Source organism: Melopsittacus undulatus, chromosome 26, assembly GCF_012275295.1.
Source record: "Melopsittacus undulatus isolate bMelUnd1 chromosome 26, bMelUnd1.mat.Z, whole genome shotgun sequence".
NCBI lineage: Eukaryota > Metazoa > Chordata > Aves > Psittaciformes > Psittaculidae > Melopsittacus > Melopsittacus undulatus.
This window is the reverse complement of record NC_047552.1, coordinates 811,395-838,845: the sequence shown is the minus strand read 5'-3', so window position 1 is coordinate 838,845 and position 27,451 is coordinate 811,395. Positions and strand designations below refer to the sequence as shown.

General features: G+C 56.3%; 2 protein-coding genes and 1 long non-coding RNA gene across 26 annotated transcripts; 1 reads left to right on the top strand and 2 right to left on the bottom strand.

Moving 5' to 3' along the window:
* Positions 1-1,915: 1,915 nt before the first annotated feature.
* On the bottom strand, positions 1,916-8,800 carry LOC117437725 (uncharacterized). Its single transcript, XR_004550496.1, has 3 exons — positions 8,746-8,800; positions 7,691-7,817; positions 1,916-2,000 (listed from the first exon to the last, which is right to left on the bottom strand). It is a non-coding gene; the product is annotated as an uncharacterized lncRNA (long non-coding RNA).
* Positions 8,801-10,957: 2,157 nt separating this feature from the next.
* On the top strand, positions 10,958-16,663 carry LOC117437715 (nascent polypeptide-associated complex subunit alpha, muscle-specific form-like). 24 transcript variants are annotated; one of them, XM_034072303.1, is made up of 6 exons: positions 11,885-12,862; positions 13,175-13,255; positions 13,412-13,453; positions 13,766-14,176; positions 14,489-15,670; positions 16,139-16,663. In XM_034072303.1, the coding sequence occupies exons 1-6, from the start codon at positions 11,923-11,925 to the stop codon at positions 16,537-16,539; spliced, it is 3,057 nt and encodes a 1,018-aa protein (XP_033928194.1). In that variant the 5' UTR covers positions 11,885-11,922; the 3' UTR covers positions 16,540-16,663. The 24 variants fall into 24 exon arrangements, with proteins under 24 accessions (XP_033928193.1, XP_033928194.1, XP_033928184.1 ...); XM_034072302.1 differs by adding an exon at positions 10,958-11,118 and having other exon boundaries at positions 12,367-12,862; positions 13,175-14,176; XM_034072293.1 differs by having other exon boundaries at positions 11,885-12,082; positions 12,239-12,862; positions 13,175-14,176.
* A 773-nt stretch (positions 16,664-17,436) lies between these two features.
* XRCC1 (X-ray repair cross complementing 1) lies at positions 17,437-27,252 on the bottom strand. The gene is made up of 15 exons (XM_034072285.1): positions 27,106-27,252; positions 26,224-26,313; positions 24,905-25,003; positions 23,760-23,918; positions 22,746-22,817; positions 22,318-22,418; positions 22,155-22,237; positions 21,815-22,076; positions 20,809-20,925; positions 20,158-20,252; positions 20,040-20,076; positions 19,883-19,962; positions 18,763-18,853; positions 17,655-17,730; positions 17,437-17,575 (listed from the first exon to the last, which is right to left on the bottom strand). The coding sequence occupies exons 1-15, from the start codon at positions 27,154-27,156 to the stop codon at positions 17,459-17,461; spliced, it is 1,530 nt and encodes a 509-aa protein (XP_033928176.1). The 5' UTR covers positions 27,157-27,252; the 3' UTR covers positions 17,437-17,458.
* Positions 27,253-27,451: the final 199 nt, after the last annotated feature.

Genomic DNA, 27,451 nt, shown 5'->3' with positions numbered 1-27,451 from the left:
CGTCCGGGGGGGGGCGGGGGCCTGGGTGGGGGGTGAAAGGTCAATGAGGGGGAGGGGGAGGGGCTTAAGGGGAGGGGGCAAAGGGGTCAATGGGGGGGAGGGGAGGGGGAGATGGGGGAGGGGTTTAAGGGGGAGGGGTTAAAGGGGGTGAATGGGGGTGGGGGAGGGGCTGAAGGGGGGAGGGGTTAAAAGGGGGGAGGGGGTAAAGGGGGTCACTGGGGGGGAGGGGAGGGGGGCAATGGGGGAGGGGTTAAAGGGGTCAATGGGAGGGTGGGGGAGGGGGTAGAGGGGGAGGGGCTTAAGGGGGGGGGGGGGGGGGGGGGGTTTAAAGGGGGGAGGGGCTAAAGGGGGTCAATGGGGGGAGGGGGTCAATGGGGGAGGGGTTATAGGGGGTCAATGGGGGGTGGGGGAGGGGGGAAATGGGGGAGGGGCTTAAGGGGGAGGGGTTAAAGGGGTCAATGGGGGGTGGGGGAGGGGGTTGAGGGGGGAGGGGCTTAAGGGGGAGGGGTAAAGGGGGTCAATGGGGGAGGGGCTTAAGGGGGGATGGTCTAAGTGGGGGAGGGGTTAGAAGGGAGGTGCCGAAGCCCCGCCCACACTCGGGGCACACGTGCCACTCCGAGGCCACGCCCCCCGGGTGGGGGGAGGCCACGCCCCCTGCGGCCGAGGCTCCGCCCACTGAGGAGCGGCTGGGGCGGGGGGGGGGGGGGGAGGGAACGGCGTCCGGGGGGGGGCGGGGGCCTGGGGGGGGGGGGGTGAAAGGTCAGTGGGGGGGGGGATAAGGGGGAGGGGCTTAAGGGGGGGGGGGGGGGGGGGGGTTTTAAAGGGGGGAGGGGTAAAGGGATCAATGTGGGGTGGGGGAAATGGGGGAGGGGTTAAAGGGGGTGAATGGGGGTGGGGGAGGGGCTTAAGGGGGAGGGGTTAAAAGGGGGGAAGGGCTAAAGGGGGTCATTGGGGGTGGGGGAGGGGAGAAATGGGGGGGTAAAAGGGGGGGTTAAAGGGGGAGGGGCTTAAAGGGGGGAGGGGTTAAAGGGGTCAATGGGAGGGTGGGGGAGGGGGTCAATGGGGGGAGGGGCTTAAGGGGGAGGGGTTAAAGGGGGTCAATGGGGGGGAGGGGAGAGGGGCAATGGGGGAGGGGTTAAAGGGGGAGGGGTTAAAGGGGGTCATTGGGGGTGGGGGAGGGGGGAAATGGGGGAGGGGTTTAAGGGGGGAGGGGTTAAGGGGGTCAATGGAGGGGTGGGGGAGGGGGTTGAGGGGGGAGGGGCTTAAGGGGGAGGGTTTAAAGGGGGAGGGGCTAAAGGGGGTCAATGTGGGATGGGGGAGGGGGGAATGGGGGAGGGGTTAAAGGGGGGAGGGGTTTAAGGGGTCAATGGGGGGGAGGGGAGGGGGTCAATGGGGGGAGGGGCTTAAAAGGGGGATGGGTTAAAGGGGTCAATGGGGGGGAGGGGAGGGGACAATGGGGGAGGGGTTTAAAGGGGGAGGGGTTAAAGGGGTCAATGGGGGAGGGGCTTAAGGGGGAGGGGTTAAAGGGGTCAATGGGGGAGGGGCTTAAGGGGGAGGGGCTAAAGGGGTCAATGGGGGGAGGGGGTTGAGGGGGGAGGGGCTTAAGGGGGAGGGGTTAAAGGGCATCAATGGGGGATGGGGGAGGGGCTTAAAGGGGGAGGGGATTGAAGGGTGTGGGAGGGGTCAAAGAGGAGGAGGAAGGGGAGGGGGAGGGGATAAAGGGGGTGCCCCCAACCCCCTCCCCCCACACCCTCCTCCCCAGGAGCCCCTCCCCCCATTGCCATTAAAGGGAGGGGGAGGCGCAAAAGGGAAGGGGGAGGGGGCAATGGGAAAGGGGGCGGGGCTGGGGGGGAGGGGCTATGGGGGGAGGGGCTCCGAGGGGGGAGGGGCTAGGGGGGGAGGGGCGGTACCTGAGCAGCCGTTGGAGGGGGGAGGGGTGGGGGGGGAACTGTCCTCAGATGACACCGAAGTGGCCTCAGAGGAATCATCATCTGGGAGAGCTGAGGGCAGAGACCCATAGAGAGACATGGAGAGACATAGAGACCCCATAGAGAGACATGGAGACCCCATAGGGACCCCATAGGAACCCATAGAGATCCCATAGAGACCCCATAGAGAGACATAGAGAGACATAGAGACCCCATAGAGAGACATGGAGACCCCATAGGGACCCCATAGGAACCCATAGAGATCCCATAGAGACCCCATAGAGAGACATAGAGAGACATAGAGACCCCATAGAGAGACATAGAGACCCCATAGGGACCCCATAGGAACCCATAGAGATCCCATAGAGACCCCATAGAGAGACATAGAGAGACATAGAGACCCCATAGAGAGACATGGAGACCCCATAGGGACCCATAGAGATCCCATAGAGACCCCATAGAGAGACATGGAGACCCCATAGAGACCTATAGGGACCCCATAGAGACCCATAGAGAGACATAGACCCCCATAGACCCCCATAGACACCCATAGACACCCCATAGACCCCCCATAGACACCCATAGACACCCCATAGACACCCCATAGACACCCATAAACACCCATAGACACCCCATAGACACCCATAGACACCCCATAGCACCCCATAGACACCCCATAGACCCCCCATAGACCCCCATAGACACCCATAGACACCCCATAGACCCCCCATAGACACCCATAGACACCCCATAGACACCCATAAACACCCATAGACACCCCATAGACACCCATAGACACCCCATAGACACCCCATAGACACCCATAAACACCCATAGACACCCCATAGACACCCATAGACACCCATAGACACCCCATAGACACCCCATAGACACCCATAAACACCCATAGACACCCCATAGACACCCATAGACACCCCATAGACACCCCATAGACACCCATAAACACCCATAGACACCCCATAGACACCCATAGACACCCCATAGACACCCCATAGACACCCATAAACACCCATAGACACCCCATAGACACCCATAGACACCCCATAGACACCCATAGACACCCCATAGACCCCCCATAGACACCCATAGACACCCCATAGACACCCATAAACACCCATAGACACCCCATAGACACCCATAGACACCCCATAGACACCCATAGACACCCCATAGACCCCCCATAGACACCCCATAGACCCCCATAGACCCCATAGACCCCCATAGACACCCCATAGACCCCCATAGACACCCATAGACACCCCATAGACACCCCATAGACACCCATAAACACCCATAGACACCCCATAGACACCCATAGACACCCCATAGACCCCCCATAGACACCCCATAGACACCCATAGACCCCATAGACCCCCATAGACACCCCATAGACCCCCATAGACACCCCATAGACCCCCATAGACACCCATAGACACCCTATAGACCCCCCATAGACACCCCATAGACACCCCATAGACCCCATAGACCCCCATAGACACCCCATAGACCCCCATAGACACCCCATAGACCCCCATAGACACCCATAGACCCCCATAGACACCCCATAGACACCCCATAGACCCCCATAGACACCCATAGACCCCCATAGACACCCCATAGACCCCCATAGACACCCCATAGACACCCCATAGACCCCCATAGACCCCCATAGACCCCCCATAGACCCCCATAGACACCCCATAGACACCCATAGACCCCCATAGACACCCCATAGACACCCATAGACCCCCATAGACACCCATAGCCCCCCATAGACACCCCATAGACACCCATAGACCCCCATAGACACCCATAGACCCCATAGACCCCCATAGACACCCATAGACACCCCATAGACACCCCATAGACCCCCATAGACACCCATAGACCCCCATAGACACCCATAGACCCCCATAGACCCCCATAGACACCCCATAGACACCCCATAGACACCCCATAGACCCCCATAGACCCCCATAGACCCCCATAGAACCCCATAGACACCCCATAGACCCCCATAGACACCCCATAGACACCCCATAGACACCCCATAGACACCCATAGACCCCCATAGACACCCCATAGACACCCCATAGACACCCATAGACCCCCATAGACACCCCATAGACACCCCATAGACACCCCATAGACACCCCATAGACAACCCATAGACACCCCATAGAGCCCCATAGACACCCCATAGACACCCATAGACACCCCATAGACCCCCATAGACCCCCATAGACACCCATAGACACCCCATAGACACCCCATAGACACCCCATAGACACCCCATAGACCCCCATAGACCCCCATAGACACCCCATAGACACCCCATAGACCCCCATAGACACCCCATAGACACCCCATAGACCCCCATAGACACCCCATAGACACCCATAGACACGCATAGACACCCCATAGACACCCCATAGACACCCCATAGACACCCCATAGACCCCCATAGACACCCCATAGACACCCCATAGACACCCCATAGACCCCCATAGACCCCCATAGACACCCCATAGACCCCCATAAACCCCCATAGACACCCCATAGACACCCCACAGACATCCCATAGACCCCATAAACCCCCATAGACCCCCACAGACACCCCATAGACCCCCACAGACCCCCCATAGACCCCCATAGACCCCCATAGACACCCATAGACACCCATAGACCCCCATAGACACCCCATAGACACCCATAGACACCCCATAGACACCCATAGACCCCCATAGACACCCATAGACACCCCATAGACACCCCATAGACACCCCATAGACACCCCATAGACACCCATTGACACCCATAGACACCCCATAGACACCCCATACACACCCATAGACCCCCATAGACCCCCATAGACACCCCATAGACACCCCATAGACACCCCATAGACCCCCATAGACCCCCATAGACACCCCATAGACACCCCATAGACCCCCATAGACACCCCATAGACCCCCATAGACACCCCATACACCCCCATAGACACCCATAGACACCCCATAGACACCCATAGACACCCCATAGACACCCCATAGACACCCCATAGACACCCCATAGACACCCATAGACACCCCATAGACACCCCATAGACACCCCATAGACACCCCATAGACCCCCATAGACCCCTATAGACACCCCATAGACACCCCATAGACACCCATAGACCCCCATAGACCCCCCATAGACCCCCCATAGACACCCCATAGACACCCATAGACACCCCATAGACCCCCATAGACACCCCCCTAGACACCCCATAGACACCCATAGACACCCCATAGACCCCATAGACACCCCATAGACACCCATAGACACCCATAGACCCCATAGACACCCATAGACACCCATAGACCCCATAGACACCCATAGACTCCCATAGACCCCATAGACACCCCATAGACCCCCATAGACCCCCATAGACACCCCATAGACACCCATAGACACCCATAGACCCCATAGACACCCATAGACACCCATAGACCCCACATAGACCCCCATAGACACCCCATAGACCCCCATATACCCCCATAGACCCCCATAGACACCCCATAGACACCCCATAGACCCCCATATACCCCCACAGACCCCCATAGACACCCCATAGACACCCCATAGACCCCCATAGACACCCCATAGACACCCCATAGACACCCCATAGACCCCCATAGACACCCCCATAGACACCCCATAGACACCCATAGACACCCCATAGACCCCATAGACACCCCATAGACCCCCATAGACCCCCATAGACCCCCATAGACACCCCATAGACCCCCATAGACACCCCATAGACACCCCATAGACCCCCATAGACACCCCATAGACCCCCATAGACACCCATAGACACCCCATAGACACCCCATAGACACCCCATAGACACCCCATAGACCCCCATAGACCCCCATAGACACCCCATAGACACCCCATAGACCCCCATAGACACCCCATAGACACCCCATAGACCCCCATAGACACCCCATAGACACCCATAGACACCCATAGACACCCCATAGACACCCCATAGACACCCCATAGACACCCCATAGACCCCCATAGACACCCCATAGACACCCCATAGACACCCCATAGACCCCCATAGACCCCCATAGACACCCCATAGACCCCCATAAACCCCCATAGACACCCCATAGACACCCCACAGACATCCCATAGACCCCATAAACCCCCATAGACCCCCACAGACACCCCATAGACCCCCACAGACCCCCCATAGACCCCCATAGACCCCCATAGACACCCATAGACACCCATAGACCCCCATAGACACCCCATAGACACCCATAGACACCCCATAGACACCCATAGACCCCCATAGACACCCATAGACACCCCATAGACACCCCATAGACACCCCATAGACACCCCATAGACACCCATTGACACCCATAGACACCCCATAGACACCCCATACACACCCATAGACCCCCATAGACCCCCATAGACACCCCATAGACACCCCATAGACACCCCATAGACCCCCATAGACCCCCATAGACACCCCATAGACACCCCATAGACCCCCATAGACACCCCATAGACCCCCATAGACACCCCATACACCCCCATAGACACCCATAGACACCCCATAGACACCCATAGACACCCCATAGACACCCCATAGACACCCCATAGACACCCCATAGACACCCATAGACACCCCATAGACACCCCATAGACACCCCATAGACACCCCATAGACCCCCATAGACCCCTATAGACACCCCATAGACACCCCATAGACACCCATAGACCCCCATAGACCCCCCATAGACCCCCCATAGACACCCCATAGACACCCATAGACACCCCATAGACCCCCATAGACACCCCCATAGACACCCCATAGACACCCATAGACACCCCATAGACCCCATAGACACCCCATAGACACCCATAGACACCCATAGACCCCATAGACACCCATAGACACCCATAGACCCCATAGACACCCATAGACTCCCATAGACCCCATAGACACCCCATAGACCCCCATAGACCCCCATAGACACCCCATAGACACCCATAGACACCCATAGACCCCATAGACACCCATAGACACCCATAGACCCCACATAGACCCCCATAGACACCCCATAGACCCCCATATACCCCCACAGACCCCCATAGACACCCCATAGACACCCCATAGACCCCCATATACCCCCACAGACCCCCATAGACACCCCATAGACACCCCATAGACCCCCATAGACACCCCATAGACACCCCATAGACACCCCATAGACCCCCATAGACACCCCCATAGACACCCCATAGACACCCATAGACACCCCATAGACCCCATAGACACCCCATAGACCCCCATAGACCCCCATAGACCCCCATAGACACCCCATAGACCCCCATAGACACCCCATAGACACCCCATAGACCCCCATAGACACCCCATAGACCCCCATAGACACCCCATAGACACCCCATAGACCCCCACAGACCCCCATAGACACCCCATAGACCCCCATAGACCCCCATAGACACCCCATAGACACCCCATAGACACCCATAGACACCCCATAGACACCCCATAGACACCCCATAGACCCCCATAGACACCCATAGACCCCCATAGACCCCCATAGACACCCCATAGACCCCCATAGACACCCATAGACCCCCATAGACCCCCATAGACACCCCATAGACACCCCATAGACCCCATAGACCCCAATGGGACTCACCTGGTGCTTCCTCTTCCTCCTCCTCCTCCTCGTCCCCATCGAAGGCTCCGTCCTGGCGCCCGCCCGACAGCATCATCCCTGAGGCCACGCCCACCGCAGGGACACGCCCCTCGCTAAGCCACGCCCACTGCTGCCAGAGACACATAGAGACTCATACAGACCCCATAGGGACCCCATAGAGACCACATAGGGACCCATAGAGTACCCATAGGGAAACATAGAGACCCCATAGGGACCCCATAGAGATCCCATAGAGACCCTATAGGGACCCCATAGAGACCCCATAGAGACCTCATAGGGACCCCATAGGGACCCATAGAGATCCCATAAGGACCCCATAGAGACCCATAGAGAACCCATAGAGACCCCATAGAGACCCCATAGGGACCCATAGCGACCCCATAGAGATCCCATAGAGACCCCATAGGGACCCATAGAGACCCCATAGAGACCCATAGGGAGCCCATAGAGATCCCATAGAGACCCCATAGGGACCCCATAGAGACCCTATAGGGACCCATAGAGACCCCATAGAGACCCCATAGAGATCCCATAGAGACCCATAGAGATCCCATAGAGATCCCATAGAGACCCATAGAGACCCCATAGAGACCCCATAAAGGCCCATATTTACCCTATAGAGACCCATAGAGACCCCATAGACACCAAGAGAAACCCATAGGGACCCATAGAGACCCTATAGAGCCCCATAGAGAACCCATAGAAACCCATAGATCCCAATAAAGACCCCATAGAGACCCCATAAAGACCTATACAGACCCCATAGAGACCCATAGAGCCCCATAGATCCCCATAGGGTCCCATAGATCCCCATAGATCCCCATAGCCACCCCAAGCCCCTCCCCCTCTCCCCATAGCCCCTCCCCTCCCCACAATGCCCCTCTATGTGCTATGGGGGGGGGGCGGCGGCTCCGGGAACAGCCCCAGCCTGGGGGGGGGGGGGGGGGGGGGGGGAGAGGGGAGGGGGCAGCGGGGGGGGGAGCGGCCCCGGAGCTGTTCCCGTCCCACAATGCCCCGCGCGGGGCTCCGCTCACCGCCGGTGCCTGCGTCCGGAGCCGCCGCCGCCGCTCTGCGCATGCGCGGGGGGAGGAGGAGCCCCCCCCCCCCCTCCCCTCCGGGCTCAGCCAATCAGGAGCAGGCAGAGGGGGAGGGGAACGCCCACTGGGAACGGCGCATGCGCGGGGGGGGGAGGGGGGGGGGGAGGGGGTCACGTGGGTGTGGGGGGGGAGGGAGGGGTGAGGGACAAACAAACACCCACGTGGGGAAGGACCCGGATGTGGGGGAGGGGCTGGAGGGGGGAGGGGCAATGGGGACACATAGAGACATATAGGGACATATAGAGACCTGTAGGCACCTATAGAGACCCATAGAGACCCATAGAGCCCCATAGAGACCCATAGAGACCTATAGGGACCCATAGAGACCCCATAGAGACCCATAGAGACCTATAGGGACCCATAGAGCCCCATAGAGACCCCATAGAGACCCCATAGAGACCCATAGGGACCCATAGAGTCCCCATAGAGACCCCATAGAGACACCATAGACACCCCATAGCACCCCATAGACACCCATAGGGACTTATAGAGACCCCATAGAGACCCATAGAGACCTATAGGGACCCATAGAGCCCCATAGAGACCTATAGGGACCCATAGAGACCCCATAGAGACCCATAGAAGCCCATAGAGACCATAGGGACCCATAGACACCCATAGAGCCCCATAGAGACCCCATAGAGACCCATAGAGCCCCATAGAGCCCCATAGAGCCCCATAGGGACCCATAGATCCCCATATTGCCCCATATCTCCCCACATCCCCTTTGCCCCACAGCCTCTATGGGGTGTGTCCCCCCCCACATCCTGCTCCCTATGGGTCCCCACTGACCCCATTGGTTTCTATGGGGCGCGGGGGTGGGGGCGGGGCCCACATTCCAGGGCGTGACCCCTGCCCCTCCCCCCCCCGCACCCTGTAATTGAGGGGGGGGGGCGGGGGTGGGGGAGGGGCGGGGGGGGGAGGGGATAAAGGGACCCCCCCCTCCCCTCCCCCCCCCAGTGCCAATGGAGCTGCTGCTGCTGCTGCTCTGTGGGCTCCTCGTGGGTGCGATATGGGGTCTATAGGGTGATATGGGGTGATATGGGGCTATGGGGGTCAATGGGGTCTATGGGGCTATGGGGTCTATGGGGTCTATGGGGTGATATGGGTGCTATGGGGTCTATGGGGTCTATGGGGGTCAAAGGGGATCTATGGGTGTTATGGGGTGTCTATAGGGTTCTATGGGGCTATGGGGTTATGGGGGTCAATGGGGGTCTATGGGGTGTCTATGGGGTGATAAGGGGTTTAATGGGGATCTATGGGAGCTATAGGTGTTATAGGGTGCTTATAGGGTGCTATGGGTGCTATTGGGGTCAAAGGGGATCTATGGGGATCTATGAGGGTGTATGGGGTGGTATGGGTGTTATGGGAACTATAGGTGTTATAAGGTGCTTATAGGGTGCTATGGGGTCAGTGGGGATCTATGGGTGCTATGGGATCTATGGGGTGCTATGGGTGTTATGGGGTGTCTCTGGGGGTCTATTGGGTGCTATGGGTGCTATTGGGGTCAATGGGGTGTTAGGGGGGTTAATGGGGATCTCTGGGTCTCTATGGGGTGTCTGTTGGGTGCCTATGGGGACTACAGGGTGTCTATGGTGTTATGGGGGTCTATGGTGGTCTATGGGGTGCTATGGGGGTTAATGGGGGTCTATGGGGGCTATGGGGGTCAAAGGGGTTCTATGGGGGTGTATGGGGTGCTTTGGACTGTCTATAGGGTGTTATGGGTGCTGTAGGTGTTATAGGGTGTCTATAGGGTGCTATGGGTGCTATGGGAGAGTAGTGGAGTCTATGGGGTGTTCTGGGTGCTATAGGGTGAGAAGGGGTTCCTATGGGGTGCTTTGGGGTCATATGGGGGATATAGAGGGCTATGGGTGCTATGGGGGTCTATGGGTTCTATAGGGGTCTATAGGGTGCTATGGGGTTCTATGGTTCTATAGGGGTCTATAGGTGCTATGGGGGGTCTATAGGGTGCTATAGGGTCCTATGGGTGGTATAGGGGTATATGGAGATCTATAGGGGTCTATGTGTCTCTATGTGTCTCTATGGGTCCCTATGGGTCCCTATGGGTCTCTATGGGTCCCTATGGGTCTCTATAGGGTCTATGGGTCTCTATGGGGCCCTGACCCCTCCCCTCCCCCCCCAGCCTCCCCCGGACCCTGCAGGGGGGCCCCGGCCCCGCCCCCCGCCTGTGCTGACGTCACCGCGCCGGAGCCACGCCCCCTGTACGCCGATGACGTCACAGTCGGACCCAACGTCACCACCGGGGCCGGTGGGGGAGGGGGGGACCCCTCCATTGAGGACAATGGGGGGGTCACCATGGACCATAGGGACCCTATAGGTGCCCCCATTGAAGCCTATGGAGAATCCACCACCCCTATGACACCCAATGGGACACCCCAAGGAGATGATGACGTCATAGCGGGCACCCATAGTGACGTCATAATGGAGGTCACTGACCAATCTGGGGTCACCCAAAGCCATAGGGACCCTATAGGTGCCCCCATTGAAGCCTATGGAAATGCCACCACCCCTATAGCACCCAATGCGACACCCCATGGGGGTGATGACGTCATGGGTGTCACCCATAGTGACGTCATCATGAGGGGGACCGACCCATGTGGGGTCACTATGAACCATAGGGACCCTATAGGTGCCCCCATTGAAGCCTATGGAGATGCCACCACCCCCATAGCACCCAATGGGACACCCCAAGGAAGTGATGACGTCATGGTGGGCACCCATAGTGACGTCATAATGGGAGGGACCCACACATCTGGGGTCACCGTGGACCCCAAAGCCTCAATGGGTGCCCCCATTGAAGCCTATGGAGATGCCACCACCCCCATAGCAGCCAATGGGACACCCCAAGGAGGTGATGACGTCATTGGTGTCACCCATAGTGACGTCATTATGGGGGTGACTGACCCATCCAGTGCCACCCAAAGCCATAGGGACCCTATAGGTGCCCCCATTGAAGCCTATGGAGATGCCACCACCCCCATAGCACCCAATGGGACACCCCAAGGTGATTATGACGTCATGGGTGTCACCCACAGTGACGTCATCATGAGGGGGACCCAACAAACCGGGGTCACCATTGACCCTAAGGTCACAATGGGTGCCCCCATTGAAGCCTATGGAGACACCACCACCCCTATGGCTCCCAATGGGACACCCCAAAGAGGTTATGACATCATTGGTGTCACCCATAGTGACGTCATTATGGGGGTGACTAACCCATCCGGTGTCACCCAAAGCCATAGGGACCCTATGGGTTCCCCCATTGAAGCCTATGGAGATGCCACCACCCCCATAGCACCCAATGGGACACCCCAAGGTGGTGATGACGTCATAGCGGGCACCCATAGTGACGTCATTATGGGGGTGACCCACCCACCTGATGTCACCATGGACCCTAAAGCCACAATGGGTGCCCCCATTGAAGCCTATGGAGATGCCACCACCCCCATAGCACCCAATGGGACACCCCAAGGAGGTGATGACGTCATGGGTGTCACCCATAGTGACGTCATCATGAGGGGTACCGACCCATGTAGGGTCACCATGGACCATAGGGACCCTATGGGTGCCCCCATTGAAGCCTATGGAGATGCCACCACCCCCATAGCGCCCAATGGGACACCCCAAGGAGGTGATGACGTCATGGTGGGCACCCATAGTGACGTCATTATGGGGGTCACTGACCAATCCGGGGTCACCCAAAGCCATAGGGACCCTATAGGTGCCCCCATTGAAGCCTATGGAGATGCCACCACCCCCATAGCACCCAATGGGACACCCCGAGGAAGTGATGACGTCATAGAGAGCACCCATAGTGACGTCATTATGGGGGTGACCCAGCCATCCGGTGTCACCATGGACCATAGGGACCCCATTGGTGCCCCCATTGAAGCCTATGGAGATGCCACCACCCCCATAGCACCCAATGGGACACCCCAAGGTGGTGATGACGTCATAGTGGGCACCCATAGTGACGTCATAATGGGGGGGACCCACCCATCCGGGGTCACCATTGACCCTAAGGTCACAATGGGTGTCCCCATTGAAGCCTATGGAGGTGCCCCCACCCCTATAGCACCCAATGGGACACCCAGAGGAGGTGATGACGTCATGGTGGGCACCCATAGTGACGTCATTATGGGGGTGACCCACCCAACCAAGGTCACCCACAGCCATAGGGACCCTATGGGTGCCCCCATTGAAGCCTATGGAGACACCATCACCCCTATGGCACCCAATGGGACACCCCAAGGAGGTGATGACGTCATGGGTGTCACCCATAGTGATGTCATCATGAGGGGCACCGACCCATGTAGGGTCACTATGGACCATAGGGACCCTATAGGTGCCCCCATTGAAGCCTATGGAGATGCCACCACCCCCATAGCACCCAATGGGACACCCCAGGGAGGTGATGACGTCATGGGTGTCACCCATAGTGACGTCATCATGAAGGGGACAGACTCATGTGGGGTCACCATGGACCATAGGGACCCTATAGGTGCCCCCATTGAAGCCTATGGAGATGCCACCACCCCTATAGCACCCAATGGGACACCCCAAGGTGATTATGACGTCATGGGTGTCACCCATAGTGACGTCATTATGGGGGTGACCCACTCATCCGGTGTCACCAGGGACCATAGGGACCCTATGGGTGCCCCCATTGAAGCCTATGGAGATGCCACCACCCCCATAGCACCCAACGGGACACCCCAAGGAGTTTATGACGTCATCGGTGTCACCCATAGTGACGTCATTATGGGGGTGACTGACCAACCCGGGGTCACCCAAAGCCATAGGGACCCTATGGGTGTCCCCATTGAAGCCTATGGAGATGCCACCACCCCCATAGCACCCAATGGGACACCCCGAGGTGGTGATGACGTCATAGTAGGCACCCATAGTGACGTCATTATGGGGGTGACCCAACCAACTGGGGTCACCCAAAGCCATAGGGACCCTATGGGAGCCCCCATTGAAGCCTATGGAGATGCCACCACCCCCATAGCACCCAATGGGACACCCCAAGGTGATTATGACGTCATGGGTGTCACCCATAGTGACGTCATAATGGGGGGGACCCACACATCCGGGGTCACGGAAAGCAATAGGGACCCTATGGGTGCCCCCATTGAAGCCTATGGAGATGCCACCACCCCCATAGCACCCAATGGGACACCCCATGGAGGTGATGACGTCATGGGTGTCACCCATAGTGACGTCATTATGAGTGGGACCCACCCATCCGGGGTCACCATGGACCATAGGGACCCTATGGGCGCCCCCATTGAAGCCTATGGAGATGCCACCACCCCCATAGCACCCAATGGGACACCCCATGGAGGTGATGACGTCATTGGTGTCACCCATAGTGACGTCATAATGGGGGGGATCCACCGATCCGGGGTCACCATTGACCCCAAAGCCACAATGGGTGCCCCCATTGAAGCCTATGGAGATGCCAGCACCCCCATAGGACCCAATGGGACACCCCAAGGAGGTGATGACGTCATGGGTGTCACTCATAGTGACGTCATTATGGGGGTGACCCACTCATCTGATGTCACCATGGACCCCAAAGCCTCAATTGGTGCCCCCATTGAAGCCTATGGAGATGCCACCACCCCCATAGCACCCAATGGGACACCCCAAGGAGGTTATGACGTCACACCAGGCACCCATAGTGACGTCATCATGAGGGGGACAGACCCATGTGGGGTCACCATGGACCATAGGGACCCTATGGGTGCCCCCATTGAAGCCTATGGAGATGCCACCACCCCCATAGCACCCAATGGGACACCCCAGGGAGGTGATGACGTCATGGGAGTCACCCATAGTGACGTCATAATGGGGGTGACCCACCCATCTAAGGTCACCATGGACCCCAAAGTCACAATGGGTGTCCCCATTGAAGCCTATGGAGATGCCATCACCCCTATGTCACCCAATGGGACACCCCAAGGAGGTTATGACGTCATGGGTGTCACCCATAGTGACGTCATTATGAGGGGGACCCACCCATCCGGGGTCACCACGGACCATAGGGACCCTATGGGTGCCCCCATTGAAGCCTATGGAGATGCCACCACCCCCATAGCAGCCTATGGGACACCCCAGGGAGGTGATGACGTCATGGGTGTCACCCATAGTGACGTCATTATGGGGGTGACCCACCCACCTGATGTCACCATGGACCATAGGGACCCTATGGGTGCCCCCATTGAAGCCTATGGAGATGCCACCACCCCCATAGCACCCAATGGGACACCCCGAGGTGGTGATGACGTCATTGGTGTCACCCATAGTGATGTCATAATGGGAGGGACCCACCCATCTGGGGTCACCCAAAGCCATAGGGTCCCTATGGGTGCCCCCACTGAAGCCTATGGAGATGCCACAACCCCTATGGCACCCAATGGGACACCCCAAAGAGGTGATGACGTCATGGGAGTCACCCATAGTGACGTCATTATGGGGGTGACCCACCCACCTGATGTCACCATGGACCCCAAAGCAACAATGGGTGCCCCCATTGAAGCCTATGGTGAAGCCACCACTCCCATAGCACCCAATGGGACACCCCATGGAGGTGATGACGTCATGGGAGTCACCCATAGTGACGTCATTATGGGGGTGACTGACCAATCCGGGGTCACCCAAAGCCATAAGGACCCTATGGATGCCCCCATTGAAGCCTATGGAGAAGCCACCACCCCTATAGCACCCAATGGGACACCCCAGGGAGGTTATGACGTCATTGGTGTCACCCATAGTGACGTCATTATGGGGGGGACCCACTCATCCGGTGTCACCCAAAGCCATAGGGACCCTATGGGTGCCCCCATTGTAGCCTATGGAGATGCCACCACCCCTATAGCAGCCAATGGGACACCCCAAGGAAGTGATGACGTCATGAGTGTCACCCATAGTGATGTCATTATGAGGGGGACCGACCTATGTAGGGGCACCATAGACCATAGGGACCCTATGGGTGCCCCCATTGAAGCCTATGGGGACGCCACCACCCCCATGGCACCCAATGGGACACCCCAAGGACCTGATGACGTCATGGGTGTCACCCATAGTGACGTCATTATGGGAGTCACTGACCAATCTGGGGTCACCCAAAGCCATAGGGACCCTATGGGTGCCCCCATTGAAGCCTATGGAGATGCCATCACCCCTATAGCACCCAATGGGACACCCCAGGGAGGTGATGACGTCATAGCAGGCACCCATAGTGACGTCATTATGGGGGTGACCCACCCACCTGATGTCACCATGGACCCCAAAGCAACAATGGGTGCCCCCATTGAAGCCTATGGAGATGCCACCACCCCCATAGCACCCAATGGGACACCCCAAGGAGGTTATGACGTCATGGGAGTCACCCATAGTGACGTCATAATGGGGGTGACCCACCCATCTGAGGTCACCCAAAGCAATAGGGACCCTATGGGTGCCCCCATTGAAGCCTATGGAGCCCCCCCCACCCCCGTGGGCCCCACCTCCAAGCCCCGCCCCCGTGATGACGTCACCGCTCGGCCCTCCCATGGGTGCGTGGTGAGGGTGGACGACGACCCCCCCCCTCCCCCTCCCCCCTCCCACGTGTTTCCGGTCACGTTGGGGCCACGTGGGGCTGCCCCTCCCCCCCTGAGGCCCCTCCCCCTCCTGCTGCTGCCCCTCCCCCTCCTGCTCCGCTGACGTCATCGCTGTGACCCCTCCCCCACCCACTATTGTGGCCTCCACATGTATGTTATTAGCATGTTATTAGCATGTTATTAGCATGTTCCAGTGCTGGTGGGGCCCACAATAAAGCTCAATGTGATTGGGTGCTTCCATGGGGGTAATAATGGGGGGGGGAGGGGGAATTGAGGTGTAGCCCCACAAGTGGGATAGGAAATGGGGATGTGGCCCCTTTAAGAGGCAGCTCTTAAAGGGGCAATGGCCTTAAATGGGTAATGGGGTTAAAGGGGCAAATGGCTTAAATGGGCAATAGCCTTAAAGCGGCAATGGGCTTAAAGGGGTAACAACCTTAAAGGGGCAATAGCTTAAAGGGGCAATAACCTTAAAGGGGCAATGGCTTAAAGGGGCTACAACCTTAAAGGGCAATAGCCTTAAAGGGGCAATGGGCTTAAAGGGGCAATGACTTTAAAGGGGCAAGGGGCTTAAAGGGGCAATGGTTTAGAGGCAATGACCTTAAAGGGCAATAGCCTTAAAGGGGGAACGATATTAAAGGGGCAATAGACTTAAAGGGGCAATGACATTAAAGGGCCAATGGCTTAAAGGAGCAAGGGGCTTAAAGGGGCAATGGTTTTAAAGGGGCAACCTTAAAGGGCAATAGCCTTAAAGGGGGAATAGCTTAAAGGGGAAATACCCTTAAAGGGGCATGGGGCTTAAAGGGGCAATAGCCTTTAATGGGCAATGGACTTAAAGGGGTAATGTCTTAAAGGGGCAATGGCTTTAAAGGGGCAATGGGCTCACTACGATGCCCTTAAAGCAGCACCACCCCTCTAACAACATGGACCCCCCTTTACACCCATGAAATTACCCAAAATCGCTTTAATTCACCTCAAAACCGAAGTGGGGGGGGGGGGGTCATGGGGGGGGCAGCGTGATGACGTCACACGTCGGTCGGCACCACGGCGTAGGGCTGGGCCGGCAGGGGGCGCAGCTGCTCCCCACAGCGCAGCAGCCAATGGGGACGCACGATGGTCAGCGAGGGGCGGAGCTCCAGCGCCTGTGGGGGCGGGGCTTAGAGGTCAGGCCACGCCCCTTCCATTAAGCCCCGCCCCCATCGGGTTAAGCCACGCCCCCACCTGGTCGAAGGTCTCGTCCCAGCCTTGGGCTGTCACCACGTGGGTCACTGAGGCGTTCATGGAGGGGGCCAGGGTCCTGCACCAGTATAGACCAGTATGGACCAGTACAGACCGGTATGGACCATTATGAACCATTATAGACCAATATGGACCAGTATAAAGGGGCACAAGGCAATACAAAGCACTCTGATCCAGGTTATAGCATGACATCAACCAGGACACAGCCATAATAAAGCCATAATATACCCCATTATAACTCATTATATCCCATAGTAAACCATTATAACCCACTATAACCCCATTATAAATAATTATACCCCATAATAACCCACTATAATCCCATTATACCTCATTATAACCCATTATAACCCCATTATGTCCCATTATAACCCATTATACATGATTATAACCACATTATAACCCATTATAACCCCATTATAAATCATTATACCCCATTATAACCCATTGTAATCCCATTATACCTCATTATAACCCATTATAACCCCATTATGTCCCATTATAACCCATTATACATCATTATAACCACATTATAACCCATTATAACCCCATTATAACCCATTATACCGCATTATAACCCATTATACTGCATTATAACCCATTATAACCCCATTATAAATCATTATACCCCATTATAACCCATTGTAATCCCATTATACCTCATTATAACCCATTGTAACCCCATTATGTCCCATTATAACCCATTATACATCATTATAACCACATTATAACCCATTATAACCCCATTATAACCCATTATACCGCATTATAACCTATTATAACCCCATTATAAATCATTATACCCCATTATAACCCATTATAATCCCATTATATCCCATTATAACCCATTATAACCCCATTATAACCCATTATAACCCCATTATATCCCATTATACCCCATTATAACCCCATTAGACCCCATTATACCCCATTATACCCCATTATAACCCATTATAACCCCATTAGACCCCATTATACCCCATTATACCTCATTACAACCCATTATAACCCCACTAAACCCCATTATAACCCCATTAAACCCCATCATAACCCAGTACAAACCAGTCTGGACCAGTCTGGCCCCACTCACCCCCCAAAGGCAATCACCAGACGCCGCAGCTGCCGCCCCTCCCCCTCCGGGAAGCTGCCAGCCAATAGGAACGAGAGGCCCCGGAAGAAGTCTGCCAAGGGGGAGGGGCACAAAGGGTTATAATGGGGTATAATGGGGGTATAATGGGGTGTAATGGGGTGTAATGGGGTGTAATGGGGGTATAATGGGGGTATAATGGGGGTATAATGGGGTATAATGGGGTATAATGGGGTTATAATGGGGTGTAATGGGGTTATAATGGGTTATAATGGGGTATAATGGGGTTATAATGGGGTGTAATGGGGTTATAATGGGGGTATAATGGGGGGTAATGGGGGTATGATGGGGTTATAATGGGGTATAATGGGGTATAATGGGGTTATAATGGGGTATAATGGGGTGTAATGGGGTTATAATGGGGTGTAATGGGGGTATAATGGGGTATAATGGGGTGTAATGGGGGTATAATGGGGTATAATGGGGTGTAATGGGGGTATAATGGAGCTATAAGGGGTATAATGGAGTTATAATGGGTTATAATGAGATTACAATGGGGTACAATGGGATTATAATGGGGTATAATGGGGTCTAATAGGGTTATAATGGGGGATAATGGGTTATAATGGGGATATAAGGGGTATAATGGAGTTTTAATGGGTTATAATGGGGTTACTATGGGGTACAATGGGATTATAATGGGGTATAATGGGGTATAATGGAGTTATAATGGGGTTATAATGGTCCATAATGGGGTATAATGGGTTATAATGGGGTTATAATGGGGTACAATGGGTTATAATGGGGTTATAATGGGGTACAATGGGTTATAATGGTTATAAAAGGGTTATAATGGGGTACAATGGGTTATAAGGGGCTATAATGAGTTATAATGGGCGATAGTGGGGTTATAATGGGGTTATAATGGGATATAATGGGGTATAATGAGTTATAATGAGGGTTTAAATGAGGTTATAAGAGGGTTATAATGGAGTATAATGGGGTTATAATGGGGTATAATGGGGTTATAATGGGGTATAATGGGGTTATAATGGGTTATAATGGTTTATAATAGGGTTATAATGGGTTGCCCCCAGTATATCCCAGTATACCCCAGACTCACCAGGCAAGGGGGGGATGGGCTCTTCCTCCTCCTCCTCCTCCTCACTGTTCTCCTCAGTGGAGCCTCCATAGGGATCATCCCTATGGAATGGGATGGATCAGAGGGGGGGGGGGGGAGGGGCGGGGGGAAGGGGGGAGGGGCACCCCCCAACACTCACGGCTCTGATTGGTCGCTCTCATCACCCGAATCACTTCCTGCAATGGGATTGGATGGGAGCGAATTGGGGCTGTGGCCCCTTTAAGACTCCAATGGAGGAGGGAGGGGGCGGGGCTTACCTGTGGTCACGTGAGGGGCGGGGTCTGGAGGGGGTGTGGCCTCATCAGGCTCCTCCCCTTCGCTGCCGGAGGAGGCGGAGCCATCCAAGAGGTACCTGGGGTGGGGGGCGGAGCTTAGCAGGGGCCTCAGCCAATAGGGGGCGAGCTTTATTCTATAGGGGGCGGGGCTTATGCTGCCCATTCAGGTCCCATAGGGTAGGGTTTAGAGACAGGGGGCGTGGCTTAGTCAATGGAGGAGGGGCTTAGCCAATGGGGGCGTGGCTTAGTCAATAGGGGCGGGGCTTCTGCTGCCCATTCAGGTCCCATAGGGTAGCATTTAGAGACAGGGGGCGTGGCTTAGCCAATAGGGGGCGTGGTTTAGGCAATGGGGGCGGGGCTTTGGCAGCCTATTCATATCCTATAGGGTTTGGGGTGGGTTTAGAGACAGGGGGCGGGGCTTAGACAATGGGGGCGTGGCTTGGCCAATAGGGGGCGTGCTTTAACCAATAAGGGGCGGGGCTTAGCCAATAGGGGGCGTGGTTTATCCCCAGGGGGTGGGGCTTATGCAGCCCATTCATGTCCTATGGGTCTTTGGATAGGGTTTAGGGACAGGAGGCGTGGCTTAGCCAATGGGGGCGTGGCTTAGAGGAAGGGGGCGGGGCTTGCGCTCACGTGCGGCAGGGCAGGCGCTGGCCCCGCCTCCGGCAGTCCCAGATCCAATCAGGGCTCACCACGACCCCCCCCATAGCTCGGGCCCGAGCGGCCTTAGGGGTGCGGGGGAAGGCGGAGCTAAAGGGGGAGGGGACAAAGGGGGTTAAAGGGGCGGGGCTTAGGAGGGTAAGGGGGCGGGGTTATGTAAATAGGGGAGGGGTTAATGGATGGGGAAGGGGCGGGGCTAAAAGCAAAGGGGAGGGATAAAAGGGGTGGAGCTAAGAGGGGGATATGGGGGGGCTAAAGAGAAGGGGTGGGGCTAAAGGAGAAAGGGGCGTGGCTAAGGGGGCGTGGTTAAGGGGAAGGGGTGTGGTTAATGCAGATAGGGAGGGGCTAAAGAGGTATAGGACTAAGGGGAGGGGCTAAGAATGAAGGGGAGGGGCTATGGGGAAAGGGGCGGAGCTAAATGGGGCTATGGGGTGGAGCTATAGGGAAAGGGGAGGAGCTAAGAGGGGGAATGGGAGGGGCTAAAGGGGAGAAGGGGAGGGGCTAAAGGGGGAGGACAAAGGGGAGGGGCTAAGGGAAGGGGCGGGGCTATAAAGGAGATAGGGGAGGGGCTAAATAGGAGGGGTCAAAGAGTAAAGGGGTGGGGCTAAGACAGGAAAGGGGCGGGGCTAAGAGGTAAGAAAGGGGCGGGGCTGAAGGGGAAGGGGGGGCTAAAAGGGGAGGGGCTAAAGAAGGAGAAAGGGGCGTGGTTAAAGAGTAAAGGGGCGGGGCTAAGATGAGGGGGAGGGGCTATAGATGGAGGAAGGGGCGTGGTTAAATAGAAAGGGGGCGGGGCTAAGATGAAGGGGAGGGGCTAAAGGGGAAGGGAGGAGGTAAAAGGGGAGGGGCTAAAGAGGGAGGAAGGGGCGTGGCTAAAGCGCAAAGGGGCGGGGCTAAGGGTGGAGCAAGGGGAGGGGGCACTAAGGGAGGAGCGAGGGGAGGGGCCAGCAGGGGGCGTGGCCAGGAGGGGGGCGGGGCTTACACGAGGTGCGTGCACCGCGGCGTCCAATCAGGGCTGTACTCTGCTCCCATGGCAACCGCGGCCGCTCGCAATTGGCCACGAAGGGGGTTCTGGTAGCCACTGAGGGCCACGACCACCCCGGCCAAGATGGCGTCCGGGGGGGGCGTGGCCTCCGAGGGAGGGGGCGTGGCTTGAGGCGGAGAGGGGCGGGGCTTCTTCCGAGGCGTCCCATTGGTTGTGGAGGGGGTGGGGGGGGGGGAGGGGAGGGGCGGCGCTTGGGGGGCTGGAAGAGGAAGGGGGCGGGGCTTAAAGGGGGCGGGGCTTAAGGGGATGGGAGGGGCTTAAGGGGGGCGGGGCTTACCCGAGGCTTGGGGGCGGAGCCAGCGCTGGCCTTGAGGGCGGCATCTGCATACGTGGGGCCAGGGGGAGGGGCCTTGGGGGGGGCTGGGGGGGAAGGGGGAGGGGCTTAAAGAGGCCACGCCCCCTTCGAGCGAGGCCACGCCCACAATGGGGGGGGGTCTTACCTGTGGGGGAGGGGGGGCGCTGGTAGAAGAGGGCCCCGGGGGGGCGCAGGGGGGAGGGGCCCCCCCCCCTCGCGGAGGGTGAAGGGGCCCAAGCGGCGAACCTGGGGGGGGAGGGGGGTCAGTGTGGGGGCTATGGGGGGATATGGGTCTCTATGGGTCTCTATGGGTCTCTATGGGGTCTCTATGGGGTCTCTATGGGACTCTATGGGGTCTCTATGATCTCTATGGTCTCTGTGGGTCTCTATGAAGTCTTTATGGGTCTCTATGGGGCTCTATGGGTCTCTATGGGTCTCTATGGGGCTCTATGGGGTCTCTATGGGGTATCTATGGGTATCTATGGGGCTCTATGGGTCTCTATCTGTCTCTATGGGTCTCTATAGGGTCTCTATGGTCTCTATGGGTCTCTATGGTCTCTATGGGTCACTCACCTTGGTCTCAGCAGGAGCTGCATCCTCGGAGGGGGCGAAGAGACGAACATAGGAGAGACCAAAGGGACGTTCCTGGGGGGACAGAGACCCTATAACCCCTATAGACCCACATATAACCCTATAGACCCCATATAACCCCTATAGCCCCCATATAGCCCCTATAGACCCCTATAACCCCTATAGACACACATATAACCCATATAACCCCTATAGGCCCCTATAAAACCCCTATAGACCCCTATATAACCCTATAGCCCCATAGGCTCACCTGGCTATAGGGCTGGCTGCAGACCCCTATAGCCCCCATATAACCCCTATAGACCCCTATAACCCCTATAGCCCCCATATAACCCCTATAGACCACCATATAACCCCTATAAACCCCTATATACCCCTCTAGCCCCATAGCTCACCTGGCTATAGGGCTGGGTGCAGACCCCTATAGCCCCCATAAAACCCCTATAGACCCACATATAACCCCTATAGCCCCCATATAACCCCTATATACCACTCTAGCCCCATAGCTCACCTGGTTATAGGGCTGGGTGCAGACCCTTATATAACGCTATAGCCCCCATAAAACCCCTATAGCCCCCATATAACCCCTATAGACCCCTATATAACCCTATAACCCCCATATACCCCTCTAGCCCCATAGCTCACCTGGCTATAGGGCTGGCTGCAGACCCCTATATAACGCTATAGCCCCCATATAAACCATATAGACCCACATATAACCCCTATAGCCCCCATATAACCCCTATAGACCCCTATATAACCCCTATATACCCCTCTAGCCCCATAGCTCACCTGGCTATAGGGCTGGCTGCAGATCCCTATAGCCCCCATATAACCCCTATAGACCCCATATAACCCCTATAGCCCCCATATAACCCTATAGCCCCCATATAACCCCTATATCCCCCTATAACCCCTATAGCCCCCATATAACCCCTATATCCCCCTATATAACCCTATATAACCCCCATATACCCCTCTATCCCCACAGCTCACCTGGCTATAGGGCTGGGTGCAGACCAGGCGCAGTCGGTCCCATCCCCCCCCCAGGGTGCCCTTCACCAGGGCCTCGGGCCCGAAGCTCCGCCCCCTCCGAGGCTCCGCCCCCTGCCGGCTCTCGCGGGGGGTCATGAAGGCAGCTGTGGGCAGCAGCACCTGGGGGGTGGGTAGGGTTAGATAGGGGTCTATAGGGGATGTATAGGGTTATATAGGGGTTATATAGGGGTTGTATGGGGGATGTATGGGGGTCTATAGGGGTCTATAGGGGTGTATAGGGTTATATAGGGTCTATAGGGGTCTATAGGCGATGTATAGGGTTATATAGGGGTTATATAGTGGTTGTATGGGGGATGTATGGGGGTCTATAGGGGATGTATAGGGGTCTATAGGGGTTATATAGGGGTCATATAGGGGTCTATAGGGGATGTATAGGGGTTATATAGGGGTCTATAGGGGATGTATGGGGGTCTATAGGTATCTACAGGGGTCTATAGGGGTTGTATAGGGGTCTATAGGAGTTGTATTGGGGTATATAGGGAATGTATAGGGGTTGTATAGGAGTCAATAGAGGATGTATAGGGATGTATGGGGGTCTATAGGGGATGCATAGGGGTGACATAGGGGTCTATAGGGGTCTATAGGGGATGTATGGTGGTCTATAGGAGACGTATGGGGGTCTATAGGGGTTGTATAGGGGTTACATAGGGGTCTATAGGGGATGTATGGGGGTCTATAGGACTGTATAGGGGTATATACGGGATGTATAGGGTTTGTATAGGAGTCTATAGAGGATGTATAGGGGTCTATAGGGGATGTATGGGGGTTACATAAGGGATATATAGGGGTTCAATAAGGGTTACATAGAGCTTATACTGTGGTGGCTATGGCTTCCTATATGGGATCTATAGCTCTCTATAGGATCTCTATAGGTCTCTATAAGTCCCTATAGGCTCTCTATAGGTCTCTATAGGATCTCTATAGGTCTCTATAAGTCCCTATAGGCTCTCTATAGGTCTCTATAGGATCTCTATAGGTCTCTATAAGTCCCTATAGGCTCTCTATAGGTCTCTATAGGATCTCTATGTGTCTCTATGGGTCTCTATAGGATCTCTATAGGTCCCTATATGTCCCTATGGTCTCACCTGGAAGCCATCCCCTCCCTGGGTGCCCACAAGGGCCTCGACGAAGGCAGAGCCATTGTTGCCAATGAGGAGCCGCTGGAGCCGCTGCCCTGGGGGGAGCTGGGGGGAGAACAGGGTGTGGGGCAGCTATGGGGGGTATGGGGCTATGGGGGGTATGGGGGGTATGGGGGCTATGGGGGGTATAGGGGGTATGGGGCTATGGGGGGTATGGGGCACTGTGGGGCTATGGGGCAGTATGGGGCAGTTTGGGGGTATGGGGGGTATAGGGTATATGGGGGATATGGGGGGTATGGGGCAGCTATGGGGCTATGGGGCACAATGGGGCGATAGGGGCTATGGGGGGTATAGGGGGTATGGGGGGTATGGGGGGTATAGGGGTATGGGGGGTATGGGGCACTATGGGGCTATGGGAGGTATAGGGGGTATAGGGGGTATGGGAGTATAGCGGTACATAGATAGCTATACAGCAGTACATAGGGGTACATAGAGGGGAGACAAAGGGACCCCATTAACCCCCTATAGAACACACAGGGACCCCATTAACCCCCTATAGAACACACAGGGACCCCATTAACCCCCTATAGAACACACAGGGACCCCATTAACCCCCATAGAACACACAGGGACCCCATTAACCCCCTATAGAACACACAGGGACCCCATTAACCCCTATAGAACACACAGGGACCCCTATAGAACACACAGGGACCCCATTAACCCCTATAGAACACACAGGGACCCCATTAACACCCTATAGAACACACAGGGACCCATATAGAGGACACAGGGACCCCATTAACCCCCTATAGAACACACAGGGACCCCATTAACCCCTATAGAACACACAGGGACCCCATTAACACCCTATAGAACACACAGGGACCCATATAGAGGACACAGGGACCCCATTAACCCCCTATAGAACACACAGGGACCCCATTAACCCCTATAGGACCCATAGACCCCCCATATCCCCCTATAGAACACACAGGGACCCCCTTAACCCCCTATAGAACACACAGACACCCCATTAACCCCCTATAGAACACACAGGGACCCCATTAACCCCCTATAGAACACACAGGGACCCCTATAGAACACACAGGGACCCCATTAACCCCCTATAGAACACACAGGGACCCCTATAGAACACACAGGGACCCCATTAACCCCCTATAGAACACACAGGGACCCCATTACCCCCTATAGAACACACAGGGACCCCATTACCCCCTATAGAACACACAGGGACCCCATTCAGCCCTATAGACCCCATATGTCCCCTATAGAGCCCATATGTCCCCATAGGCCCCATTGACCTCCAGCTCCACACTGATCTGTGTCTCTCCCTTCGCTCCCATCCACCTGCCGCCGGCATCCGGATGTAGCAGGTTCCGGGCTGGGTGTTGCTGGGGGGACAGAGAGGGAACGGACCGGAAACGGAAATGGGACCGGAACCGGAAATGGGAACAGGAACCGGAAATGGGACCGGAACCGGTAACGGACCGGAACCGGAATAAAAACCGGTAACGGGACCGGTAATGGGACCGGAAACGGAAACAGAACCGGTAACCGGAACAGGAACCGGAAATGGGACCGGAACCGGTAATAGGATCAGAACCGGTAACGGAAGCGGAACAGGTAACGAGACCGGAACCGGAAATGGGACAGGAACCGGAAATGGGACCAGAACCGGTAACAGGATCAGAACCGGTAACGGGACCGGAACCGGAAACTGGATTGGAACCGGTAATGGGACAGGAACCGGTAATGGGACAGGAAACGGGACCGGAAACAGGACAGGAACCGGTAATGGAACCGGAACCGGAAACAGAACCGGTAACGGGACAGGAAACGGAAACGGGAACCGGTACCGGTAACGCAAATGGGACAGGAACCGGAACCGGTAAAGGGACCGGAACCGGTAACGGGAGTAGAACCGGTAACGGGAACAGGAACCGGTAATGGGACAGGAACCGGAAACGTGACCGGTAACGGGACCGGAAACGGGAACAGGAACCGGTAACGGAACCGGAAACAGTATCAGAACCGGAAACGGGACCGGAACTGGTAACGGGACAGGAACCAGTAATGGAACCGGTAACAGAACGAGAACCGGTAACGGAACCAGAACCGGTAACAGGACCGGAACCGGAACCGAGTCCCTCCCCCCCCCCCATTTCCGGCCCAGGCCCCGTTACCGGATCCTCGCTGGACACGGCCAGGACGCGGAGCAGCTGCACCTCCGCCATTGCCGCCGCACCGGAAGCGGCGACTGAGGCGGAGCGGAAGTGAGGGGGCTATAAAGGGTGGGCGCTCTGCGCCAGCTCTATGGTAGGTGCGCATGGGGATGGGGGGGGCGCATGCGCAGTGGGAGGGGGAGGGAGGCGCGCTGCGCAGAGTCCGCCGGGCTCTATGGTAAAGGGGAGGGGTAAAGGGGTTTGCGCGGGTTGTTGGGGCGCATGCGCAGTGTTTCTATAGGGATCTATAGGGCTCTATCGGTCTCTATGGGTCCCTATGGGTCCTTAAGGGTCTCTATGTGTCTAT

Coding starts and splice junctions, on each gene's coding strand:
- LOC117437715 (XM_034072290.1), top strand. CDS start 11,923: ATGGGTGCCCCCATTGAAGCCTATGGAGACACCACCACCCCTATGGCT. Junction 12,863..13,174: donor TGACCCTAAGGTCACAATGG/GTGTCCCCATTG, acceptor GGGACCCTATAG/GTGCCCCCATTGAAGCCTAT. Junction 14,177..14,488: donor CAATGGGACACCCCATGGAG/GTGATGACGTCA, acceptor CACCCCAAGGAG/GTTATGACGTCACACCAGGC.
- XRCC1 (XM_034072285.1), bottom strand. CDS start 27,156: ATGGCGGAGGTGCAGCTGCTCCGCGTCCTGGCCGTGTCCAGCGAGGAT. Junction 19,963..20,039: donor GAGAGCGACCAATCAGAGCC/GTGAGTGTTGGG, acceptor CCCATTCCATAG/GGATGATCCCTATGGAGGCT. Junction 18,854..19,882: donor GCCCATCCCCCCCTTGCCTG/GTGAGTCTGGGG, acceptor CCCCCTTGGCAG/ACTTCTTCCGGGGCCTCTCG.